Raw genomic sequence first — 12,462 nt, 5'->3', positions numbered from 1 at the left:
ATATATATATATATATATATATATATATATATATATATATATATATATCGGTCTTCTATATGCAAAGCGCGCGGAATACGTTTATGGAAACGAGAAATTTATTTTGATATGATGTACAAAGGAATGTATATTTAAACCTTTCACGTCTCTCGCGTTCGCGTCCAGGCCGGAAGATTAAACCGCCCTCCAATTTCATACCGACCGAAAATTGCAATAGCTCTCATTCCCCGTTGAATTATATGACGAGCCCTCCGGTCGTAAGCACTTATTGGGAGAAAAAAAAGGTCGCTATACACGTCTATTCCGGGTAGAGGGACTCCAATTTCTCGAAAAGTGTTTGTCAAACTTATGTTATATTCGCTGCTCTCGGGCGACACATCGGTACGTTTCTCGACGTTAAGGTTACACGATGAAACGACGATAAATTTCTATCGCGATATGTGCGTATATGTGCGGTTTCTCATCGAGACTTTGGAGAAGGAACGTTTCCGAGTTCCTCGGATAGTGGTAGACGTATTCGCGTACGTGCCGCGAAGGCATTCAACAACGACGGGAAAATAATGGGTCAAGAAATACTCGAGAAAGAATGTATCTCAGGCGACACCCAATATGTGGCTTCGCGGCTGCGGCCTCTCTTCCTCCCTCTCTTTCTAGGTAGAAAAATCAACCGTACTGAAAGTGCGAAAGCTGTTTCGCGCTCTACAAAAATTTAAATAAGATTCGAAGCAGGGAGCGAAAGCGTGTGCAATTCCGGAGATATTTGCCAGAGAACACACAAACGACCAACCCGTTCGCGTTATTCACGAAAGGAGCCGATATTACCTCGATGGTACGGCGCCGGGAGATTTATTCGCGGCATTTCGGCTTAAAATTACGCATTTCAATCGCAATGTTGCATTTAGCGCGAGCTCTGTATTTATTTCGCGTGTTGCATTTTAATAAATTCGCATATTTATTTTAAAATATTCCCTGCGTGGAAGAGATAATTTCTATATAAAGCGCACGCGTGCACGGTTAAATGCCAGTGTAACAAATGACTTTAAAGAGAATGTCCAATATATACTTTTGGGAAAAATGGAAACCGAAACGTTGTAAAGGATAATAATAACTGCGACAAATTGTTAAGCTCGATGGTAATGATTATTGCATGCTTCGTTGCGGGATTCTCGGCGTTTTTATGCGATATTGATTCACCCGCGGCTGGGGAAATTTCATTTAAATTACACGTTAGTTTGAAACTTTTGTTAACCGAAAAGTTAGCGCGTTACCGCGCCCGCCAGCAAGGTGATCCGGACTAATTCTTTTATCGTGAAAAAAGGAATACAGGAAAGCGTTTTACGAACTAACGCACTGTTCCCGTCGTATCGTCCGTCGTATTTAATTCCGCGCAAGACGTAGTGAACAAAATATTTTTCCCGCGTCACATTACACGCACATTAACGTACTCGCGCAGGTGTGTTTTGACGGCTTAATAGGAGCCCCTAAATCTTTCGACGCGCGCGCGCGACGCGAGAACAACACGGCGCGAATTGAATGCTTAATTACATCTCGCGCGAGCAGAAATCAGCACACCTTGCGGAATCCTCGCGGATCGACTCGCGGGACCATCTTGTCCCTAATATCTCGCCATTATTAATGCATTAATTAACGAATTAGACGGGGGAAAAATGACGCGAGGTAACGTGCGATAAGAGCGCCGACCCGGTTCTCACCGGCGCGAGTACCGGACGACACCGTGTATTATGCTTTGCATGTTTTGTTTCGCTTATTTTCATCCGGTAGATCAAGGCAATTGGTACCGCGGGCATTGTACAGAAAATGATTGCGCTTGGCCCAAAGCGATCCTTACATTACACAAAATGTTCATACTGAGACTGATGTGAAACGATTTTAACTTCGGTTATCCTACGGAGCGCCGTAATTGTGCAAAACAACAAAAAGCGAATGTATGCCCGGGGACCTCGGGGCTCTCTCGCTCGTCCGGCACACGTACATATGGAAATCTAATTTTAATGATAACAGATCGAGAAAGATTATCGCGTCTCTCTTATCTCCCCTACCTCACTCCGGAGTATTACCGTCTCCGGTGTTGGCCGGAGAGACTCGGAGATATCTCGCTTCGTAAATCCGTAAGAATGGCGAAACGCACGTTGCAAGAAATGTCGCGGTTGCAACGTGCGTTTTGCGAGTCCACATTCTCGTATTTTCGCCGTTGTCGCAATCTATTCGCCGTTTTTCTCGAACGCCAGCAGATTATTAGGAAGTGTCTATATATACACATGTACTCGCAATTATTTCGATTCTACCATCTCGTCCCGATATTATGCCCCGCGCGATATAATAAATTTCAATTTCAATCTCTCGCCGCGGATGGTACGTCGTACAATTTCCCGACGCACTTTCACGATTATCGTAACGACATGAAATATCTGGGNGGGGGGGGGGGGGGGGGAACCGCGCTCAGCACAGAAACCGTTCCCTTCCACCGCCGTGAGATTGTAGGACGTTCTTAATTAACATCCGCGTAATAAGGCAATCAAGGGGCTTACGTCCCGCTAACGTTTCCCTCTATTTCTCCTCGCGTAGAACGAAAAAGGAGACGCCGAGAAAAGAGGAGGAAGCGAAAAAAGAAAGGCGGTAAGGGCAACCATCGCGGACGTGGTAGCCCCGGGAGTCTGCGCGCATCCCGCGTGCATATACATAGTCGATGCTTCTCACTACAGTCTTTAGGTAGATACGATAACGATTCAATCTTACCTGGATTGCTGTCGGCGTTAGAGCTGAATAGGACGCAAAGGCCCGTCTCGTAGTTGACCGCCTGGCAGGAGTCGTTTGCCTGACAGGTCTCCAGGCAGTCGGTGAGCATCAACGTGCCTGGTATGGACTCGAGCATGTTCGTGGGCGCGGTGTACACGTAGCCGGTTACCAGCTCGAAGCCAACCATCTCGGGATCGCACTCGTCCGAACCCGCGGACGGGCCGGTATAGTCCGGCCCGGAGAAGCCGGACGGTACCGCGGACGACGGCGACAGGTCGACCGCGTGCGTCGATTCCGCGGTGACCGCGTGAACCGAGTGTCTCGAGGCGGTTTGCAGCAGCAACAGTATCGCGAGCAATTGCCGACGGTCGTACGGTCTCGTCATCGTAGTACTGTCTCGATCGAACGCTCAGGTCGCACTGAATGGTCGCGGACGCGTGGGTGATCTGTAACAGAACGAAAGGAGATTGTGAGATTTTCTCGTCCGGGGGAAATCCAAATCAAGATGCCGACGCTTGAAATTTGCCTTTCAAGCGCTGACCGTCGAAGGCGGAGTAATTCGATCGTACGGTGGAAAATGAGTCTATTTGGATTTGCCTGGCAGTGGGCAGCCACACTGCAAAGTTAACTATGTCATTTTAGCTGAGGCTTTCCTACCACATTTCTTGCCATTTTCACAAATCACGTCATTTAACGATTGGAGACGTGCTAATTTATAATTTAATACGATTAAACGTTTCAAATGACGTGACCTAAGACGGCAGAAAGAGTGTAAGAAGAGCTTTAGCCAAATGTGCCATTTTCGCACGTTTAGATTTGCAGTGCAAACGCGTCTCGGTTGAGGGGAGCCAAATTTCCGGTTATGAAAACAAAATTTAGTTTATGAGAATTAGAAATGCCGCTTCCTTCGGCCAAAATGTGCTTAGTTGTTCACCGCCAGACAGATGCAGCTAAATTCATTTTTCAGTGTATATTTAAGATCGTTAAAGTTCATCTTCAAATGCGTACAAACTTTATCTCATTGGCTAGAGATCATCTGAAGATCAACGATTAAAGCTACCTTAAATATATAAGACCTGACTTTACGTATAACCGGCTTTGGGTTTTATCGAGAAAATAGAGAAATATAAAGAAGTATATTTCTCGCGAGAAACTGACATTACCTCCCCCCCCCCCNCCCCCCCCCTCCCAGTCTCGGGAATGTGGCCTAGAATCCGGCGAATCATCGCGTCCTTCTTGAACTTTTTGGAATTATGCCTACGACGTCGAAGCATCCGAGTGCCTCTCACGTCGAGCAATTTCGCTTCAATATTTAATTAGCTTCCACGCTACGATATTGGCGAGATAAACTTGAGAGGAAAGCTGGAGAGGTAGGCGCAAAGAAATTGGAGCATATGAAATAGCTCCAGATAGCTCCAACGGGGTTACACTTATGAATGATAGCGGTTAATGATAGTGCTTTTCTCCGGAGTTAAACGCAAAATAAAGCCGGATTACGCACGGAATTAAACATCCCGGGCGTATTTCTTCGTCGTCGGGCAATTTCCTTCATTACTTAAGCGAGCGTCTCGGCGCTCTGACGAACTGGATAAAGAGGAATTAACGGAAGTCGAGATTAACGGGATGGAATGTATCGCCGTTGGTCAAGTGTCGCGCTGCTCTTGCTGGAAAACGGGAATTGGCGCGTCGGAAAACAAGATTCGTCCGCGCTAATAACGCGACCTGGCGAGGATGTTTTCGTAACGAGTCCCCCCAGTTTCTCCGCGGAGAGGCGCGATCACGACGGATCCGCCGAGTTTTTCGCAGTCAGCTTAATACAATAGAGTCAACTTCGTCGACAGGCGGTAACTGTAATCCGCCGACTCGCGCATAACTGCACGGGCGCGGGGACATTCTTATTGCGCGAGATCGCGGTATAAATTCCGCGGGGCGATTAAAATATTAAAAAGCGCGCAGCTCTCGAGCGGCGGCAATAAATAGCGAATCGTTCATATTTCCGTTATACCGGCGCCGCGCACACCGCGCAATAAATAACAAACAGCGCGGTGCGCGCATATGCGGGAATTTAAATCGCCGGATACTTTCGCGCACCACTATGACCCCGCGGAATCGAGAGGGAGATCCGCGCGCGGCAATCTGCGCGTACCCGGTTCCGCCGAAAATAGCGTCGAAATACAAGCATCGATTTCGAGTCCGCTCCGTACGTACACGCAACAGCGGCGGCAGCACGTTAAAATAATTACACCGATGTACACTATATTGGGCGAAAAGCTTTCGGCCGGAATACCGGAGCGAAACATACCTGGTACAGCGCAGCGGCGCTGAACACGGTCGGACGAAGGTCGATCGATGTGTGTATCGCCGTCGAAATTTGCAGGGATCGCCGGTTGGCGCGATATTGCACGCTGCAATTCGGCTTTCTATCCCGCACTGTTGCGCCGCGCGCGAAGGCGAATTCCACGGGCACCTTTCTCACGGGATCGCCGCGACGAGAAAGAGAGAGAGAGAGAATGGCTGTTAGCGCACAATGCTGAAACGGTACACACAAACGTGGGCCAACCGGCGATCCTCCTCGGTGGTGCGACTGCCGGTGCGCCGTTGGAGCAGGAGTAAGAAGAAGAAGAAGCGGAGGAGGAAGAGAAGACCGATTACTTTTGTTTATCGCGGGCGCGTACGGCGCCGTTTAACCACGAACGGAGTCACACGATTCGCGCGATGGTGTAATGCGAGGAGGAGGCGGCCGCCGCGCGCTCTGGGGATATAACTATGTCGGCCGACTGGCTCTTAGGCACTGTGTACACCTGGCCGCGCGTATGCCTCTTCCTCGAGCGACCGAAGACGTCTGCCGGAGGGGACCGAGGCCGCTGCCGTCTAAGGAGGACAGAACGGTACGCACAATTCGATCGCCGGTACAACACCATTGAAAACACACCGCTCTCTCTCGCTCCTTCGCTCTTTCTGCCTCCCCCCACCTCCCCCTACCTCGTTTCCTCATCATATCTCTCCCTCCCTCTTTCTCTTTCTCTTGATCGACTACCTTCCCCCGTCCAGAACTCTCCGTGCTACCCCCCTTTTTCGTTTCTACGTTTCTCGGCGGATCAGTGAAGTCATGCCACTTTAAGGTGTCAAGAGCGGCGAACTCGGTTGACAGCGGTCCCTGAACCTGCTGCCGCCCACCTACTACGGGATCTTTCGCGTACGCGCCTTCGAGAGGGTCTATTTCGCGCGATGACACTTACATTATGTCCCGGGTAAGCCGGCCGTGACACTTTAGCCGTTAAGTCATACGCTGACAAGGATTTACTAGCCCCTCGACCAACCTCTTATGCTCTCTCAGAATACGCACGGCCTCCCGTGATCGTTTATTTAATATGCTCTCTTTCGCGCGTTGTCAGTCGAGACGCCGGGTGGAAAGAGGGGGAAGGCAGATCTGACAGGTGAGGAACTAAACACGTTCTTTACGCACGGTAATGGCTCCGTGCAATCGCACGAGATAACACGGCACGTCCCTCAGGCTGATTCGGTGGATGGGTCTCGCCCAATTCTTCCGTAACATAACGGAGGTGCGAGAGAGCGGTCGCCTCGGGGCCCGGCGAGTCCGCCACGAAATGAATTCGTCGGACGGCGCGCTTCCGCCAGCAGCGTGAGAGCGGCACCGTTTCTGCACTCGCGAGTGATGAGCGACCGCGTGCTCGCTCGTGTTACGGACCACACGTGGGGTGGCAGGGAAGGAGTTGGATTTTTCACGGAGGATACAGACATGAGGGCCCGCTGATCCACGTCGGGGACCGGCACGCGTGGTGCACACCCGAGTAGCGAGAATAATTTACTCGCTGCGAGGAACGCGACGGAGTAAACGGACGGAGGAGATATTCTCTCTCTCTCTCTGTCATTAGTCGGTTGCGGTCGTGGAGGACTCGTGAAATGAGCCGATGATGCGTGTCGGGTAAATAGTAATTATGTCGCGAGAACGTACGCATACCGAGAGCGTTTCTCCTCTGAAGCGGAGTCGTTCATCCGCGCGCGCGCGCGCGGAGGGAGAGTAAGAGGCAGGACGCGCGCGAATATAGCGTAGAGGCGAGGAAGGGGTTTCAAAGAGAGCAAAATTGAATGTTCACGTGTGAACAACGCGACCCAGGGTATCGGTGTCTCTCCGCGGGAACACTCGGACCATCCGACGGAGTGCTTCCAGCGCGGAACGCCGGAGAGGGACGGCGAGAGAAGACGGAAAGAAGGAACGTAAGAAAGAAAGAAAGGCAGCCCCGGCGGGGAGGGGGCAGAGAGAACGGCCGGGGAGAGAGAAAGAAGGAGGGAGGGAGGGGGAACGCTCGGTACCAGGTGCCTGTACCATCGCGTCACCATGGCGGAGTAACGGTGCCTGGATGTCCCATCGGGTTCAATCGCAATCGGCAATCTCTCGCGGCGCGGAATTTCGCAGGGAAACGACCGCGCTTCGTCGTGGCCGGCCGCTATCCGTCCGCCCTTGAGCACCGATCGACCCAATGGCCCCTTCGCCTTCGCGCTGGCCCACAATTCGGCGGGTCCGCTCGCTCGCGAACTCCCAGCGCGAATAAAGAGGCCAACGACAGTGTCTCGCCGACTGTCCCGTTTCACGAACTCGCGCGCGCTCGGGGAAATTGCACGTCCGAGACGACGAAGCGGCCGGTTCCCGGGGAATCCGCGGAAACGATCGATCATCGCCGGCTATCGAAGAGAGCTCTCTCGGCCGGCGAACTCGGCCTCGCGCGAACGTTCTTCGAGCGTTCTCGCGCGAACGCGCTCACCCGGTACTATGTGTAACGTTCCGCCGGTTATTAACGCGCCGATATTAGTTATTACTAATAAAGACACCGCGACGGTCGGCGATACGTGTAAGGGGAACGATCACACGGCACGATAAGATAATTACCAGCAGCAATCGGCGGCAATAGCGTCAATGCCGCGCGCGTATTGTGGGTCTCTCACGCGCGCGCGCACGGCAGCTCGTCGCGTTGCGCGCCGGCTACGTGCATCAACTTGTATCAACCGGGCCCCCGGATGGGCCCGAGCGATCCTTATGGAAATTAAACGGATAACCAGCACTTATTCCTCTTGGGTTTGTTGCGCCGGGCGTTGCTGAAACACCGGTCGATTACCGGGCGTCCGCCGTTTTCTCGTCTACTCTCCACACGCGCACACACGCACGCCGGCGTGTCGTGAGAACCCACCAGGCCGATCGGCCAATTAGAATATGCTTCCTCGGTCAGCTGCCAAATGTGCTACGGGGTTACGACAAGGTGAATCACGAGCGAGTGAGCGAGCGAGTGACTCGCACCGACCACATTAACGGACACACGACTTATCACATAACGGCGTAAGGCCGTTCTCGATACTCGTTCTCGGTCAAGCGGATTTTCAAAGTTATGCGGAGGGCTACACGGGTGTTGCATTCGTGAGCGTACCGTGTCGAGGATTCCTTCACGACGCACACGATACGTTCGACCGTAAGATCTCTATAGATTTATGGACGGTGCCCGCATCGTTAAGAGAGTCGCCGAGTGATTTAATCCGTACCACTTTATCGCGCGCGCGCGCGCGCAGTTTGGGAGTTTCTAATCCCCGGGCCTCACAATGTGAGCATTATCAGCTCATTGTAGAAAAAAAAATAGGAGGGGAGACAGGAGTTGTATGTTTCATGGAGAACACCAAAAATTAATTTATAATTCAGCACTGCCATCCTGTCATCGGGATAAAAAAAGTGACTGTTTCTTAGCAGAAAGTGACGAAAATGACCTCCGAGACGTCGAAATAATGACCAAAAGTGACATATTGCTCAAATTCTGAGAGCAACTAAGGGCATTTCGACAAAAAAGTATAAAACTTTACCTTCACAAATTTATCTCGGTACAACTTGACTTATATAGCGAGGTTTTCATAGTACTGTTTACAAGTTCGTAACAAGGAAAGTCCAAGGGTTCGAACGATACAATATAAGTTTCCGGAACAATCGATAGCAGACCAGTAAAAACATATATAGAATGTCCGTATTTTAGAAATTTGACGGCGGTTCGGGAAAGAAACGGCCCATTTAACGACCCATTCTCGACGGTATTGATTTTTTTAGTAACTTGTTAAGAAAAAGTGACTCAAGTGACTAGATGGCCGCGCCGATAATGTCACAAACTGCAACACTCACTGTTCCAAATCTATTTTTAAACATTAAATATTCAATTCTTACTTCAGACCATTCCGAACTGTTCCGCTCTTCCGTTCCCGCCTATTTAGAAATGATCTTTCCTGCGTCGGCCCCATCATGCGAATAACTCGATTATTGTCATTATCTGACTTCCTGTGACTTTTTTTCCATATCAATGAATAATTTCATACGCTCCGTTGCGTCTGCTTTAATTCGCACGTACATGTGAAGCGCCTGATCATTGTACTCGGCTACCTCGCTTCATAATTTTCTTAAGTTCGTTATTATTCTGCGTTGATGTTAGTGTTTCATGGTCGCGTCATGTGAGTGTACATCACAACTCTTCAACTTTGTTTGCGCCTCGACTTTTTCCGCTGTTCTATCCTAAGTTATACTTAAAATGCATCTCTATACACGCAAATCTACGTATGCGCGCACCAGCAACGCGTCTTTGTCTATTGTAAAAAAAGGGGGTCTTTCCCGTTTGATAAATAAATGAATGAAGAAACGTCCCATTGAAGCGCGTGCTCGAAGCGCGTGCCTCTCACGAGCCGTTTCCCGGGCTGGATTAAACGATTGAGACGCGTCTATAAATGATAATTCCTGCTCGCGAACACCCCGATCGGAGGTGCTCTCTCACCTGGTTCCTCTCGGTCTGTTTCCCCGTGAACCGTTTCTTCCCGTTGAAGTCGGCGCGTCGATCGTCGTGTTACCGGTCGAGGATCCCGCGGCAACCTCCGAATCCCGGGCTCGCGCGCGCGCCTGCCATACGGACGGACGGATAACGTCTCTCTCGGCCGATCATCGCGACATATGCACCGCGCGCTTAGCCGAGGGTAGGGGAGCTCGTTACGTAATTATTCGATGCTCGACGTCGGGACATGTGCGGACGGTCGCCCTGAAAGCCGTGCACCGAGCGTCGCTTTAAAGCGATACGGCAGGCCTTTAAGCGCACGGCATCACCACCGGTTTGCAACCGGTCCGGTGATCGTCGATCGCGGCAGCGCTGCGCGAGTCCCGCGGAATCGAGCCGAGGAAGCCTCCGTTAATGGTACGTTCCGTGCGGGTTCGACGCGCTATGCGTCGACCAGGAAAATGCGAGGAGTCGGATAACCAGGAAACTGGTTTATGCGTGGCTGCGCTCTGTGCCTCTAAGTGGGTACCTACTACCATCCATAACGCCGCGCACACCAACACCGCTCGGCGGGAGCGAGACGGAGGCGCGCGAACAGAATGGAACGGAGCTGGAAGGAGAATTAGATGGAACACGAGAAAGCGGATGGTAGGGGCGGCGGAAGGGGACGGACGACGAGAGAGAGAGAGAGAGAGAGAGGAAAGAAGAGCGGCGAAACGGGTGAGCTGCCACAGTGTGCTCGCGCGAGTGTTCGGGGGACGGTTGGAAAGATGAAACGAGAGAAAAGCAAATCGCAGAAAAGCCCTATGGCTATGGAACTTCGCGGACGAGCGACTTAAGGATGACACGTCTCTATCTCCTACTCCGTCTCTCTCTCTCGACTCCCTCACGTGGCTATCGCCCGTTTATCTCTCACGTCTGGCCCTGCCGGGGGAACTGTCGCGGCCGCTGATGAATCCGTTGACGAAGGAAGGGAGAAACGGGCGATTTCGAGCCCTACGTCGTGGTGTGGCGGTAATTAAACTTCGCTCGCATTATGCGACTATCTCGCTCCATTCCGCGGCTCGGCTCACTCCCGGCCGAGCGTGCGAGGGTTTCAGCGAAGTGTCGCCGAGAGATTGATGGTGGCCCAACTCTCGTACCCTCTCATTCCGCGCAGTCCCCCCGGCGGCGTGCGTCGCGCCTCCAGGCCTTCTATTGCCTTCGTGTTGCGCTTCGTTTCCACGACCGTGCCGTGCCTTTTCTGGTTCTGTCCTCTCTCGCCGGCTCTTATCGCTTAGGCGCAGGAAAGGTGGCGTGTTGCGACTCGTGCGTTCAATCGCGATAAAAGATCTTGTCACGAGGCTGGGAGCGGCATTACGATCCGCGCAAGCTCGACCCTTTCTATATCTCGCCGGTTGCGTGAAGCAGTTTATTTGCATAGAGGCTAACGCGCGGGGCGTGCTGGCTCCTCATAACTCCTTTATTTTCCCCTCCTCCCTCGCCCTCCCTACCCTCCTCCCCGTCCCCTTCTTTCTCTCGGGGGATGCGCCTCGGCTAGCTCGGTTACACTAGTTTCAATCCAGTATTCGAGTCGTACCGCGCATATCTATCCCTCCGGGCGAGGAGCAACGTGCGCACACGCACGCGCTGAAAACCTGCGTCTGCACGTCGGATCTGCTGAATAGCGTTTTATCGAATTCTTCCTTCGAACGACGCGTCTGCATTAGAAGGAGAAGCGAGCGCGCATCGTCGTCGTCATGCAAAAATGGATCCTATTGGATTTTCCGCCTCATGAGCTCGCGTCGTGTCGTACGAAATCAATCCTCCGCGCTCATTTCCGAGCGTGCAACGCGGGTAAGGGGAGGGGGGATTTTTGCGGAAACGCCCGCGGTGAAATGGTACGCGCGCGGAACGGGGACGCGAGCAGTGGAAATATGCCGCCGCTAGACGGCCGGACGCAGGCAGTCGCGCAAGGTCGTGGGACACCTGCGCGAGTCTACCGGTGAATCGACGGTTACGCACGTATAATGGAACTACCGCTCTCTGATTGTCATTACCGTTGCTTTCCGCGCTCATCGCCTTCGCAGTTGCGCTCGCGCACGGCTGCACGGGTTTACTGCACTCTCCTCGGTGCGGACGAGCGAGCGGGGAGAGAGGGAGAGAGAGAGAGAGAGAGACGTTGATTGAAGATAAATCGCCGAGAAATGCAGTTTGACGCGATCCCCCGTATGATCCGCTTCCGCCGGTTTTAGCGGCGTGACATTACGTAATATTTCTTTCGTTACGCGGCGATCTATCAAACGAGCATTGTGTGTCTCCTACAGTCGCGTTACTCACTGTCGCGACGCTGGGCTAATTAACGATGCATGTGAACGCGACGGAGCGGACTCGCATCGCTGCGAGATGCGCGGAGGGCACCCAAGGGATGGAGAGAGAGAGAGAGAGAGTGAGGGGGGGAGGGGAAGGGCGAACGGGAGAGGCAGCCGGTTAGCAATTAACTCACCTCGTGTACGATCGATAACCGCGACGAAAGCTGTTGGATCGTCGGGCGTAAATCTCGACGACGACGACGGCGGCGGCAACGACAACTACTTTCTCGATCGTGCAGAACATAAGTTCACTACGCTCGATTTACCAAACCGCCCGACTCGCTCCGGCCGTTCCTTAGTTAAGCGGCGGTTGACTGACTCTTCCAAGGGAATCGATCCTCTAACGCCTATGATGCTTCGAGACTCTCCCCGAGAGCTCCTTTGAAAGCTTTTCCGCGACTCGTGTCTTCCGGGCGGAGCGGTAACGACTGCTGAGCGGTAGGGAAATCGTTATCGGCGAGCGTCGCGCAAAGTTTACCGAAGGCAGAGTTTACCCGGAATTCGCCCGCTCTGTGACATTCAATTAAAATACCTTTCGGCGACCT

The 12,462-nt window shown here is 52.2% G+C and overlaps 2 protein-coding genes across 5 annotated transcripts in view; one reads left to right on the top strand and one right to left on the bottom strand.

The window, feature by feature from the left end:
* LOC106751717 overlaps nucleotides 1–3,169 on the bottom strand; it is an 84,164-nt gene extending 80,995 nt beyond the window's left edge. The window contains exon 1 of the mRNA XM_014632760.1: nucleotides 2,758–3,169. Within this exon, the coding sequence (XP_014488246.1) occupies nucleotides 2,758–3,142 (385 nt within the window). The 5' untranslated portion in view covers nucleotides 3,143–3,169. The remainder of the gene's footprint in view (nucleotides 1–2,757) is intronic.
* Nucleotides 1–12,462, top strand: part of LOC106751718 (autophagy-related protein 16-1) — a 498,023-nt gene that overhangs the window by 265,951 nt on the left and 219,610 nt on the right. The window lies entirely within an intron of this gene.

The sequence above is a fragment of the Dinoponera quadriceps genome, unplaced genomic scaffold (assembly GCF_001313825.1).
Source record: "Dinoponera quadriceps isolate SergipeBrazil2010 unplaced genomic scaffold, ASM131382v1 scaffold399, whole genome shotgun sequence".
In the NCBI taxonomy this organism is placed as follows: domain Eukaryota; kingdom Metazoa; phylum Arthropoda; class Insecta; order Hymenoptera; family Formicidae; genus Dinoponera; species Dinoponera quadriceps.
Note: the sequence above shows the minus strand (reverse complement) of the source record. Positions and strands in the feature narration are given on the sequence as shown.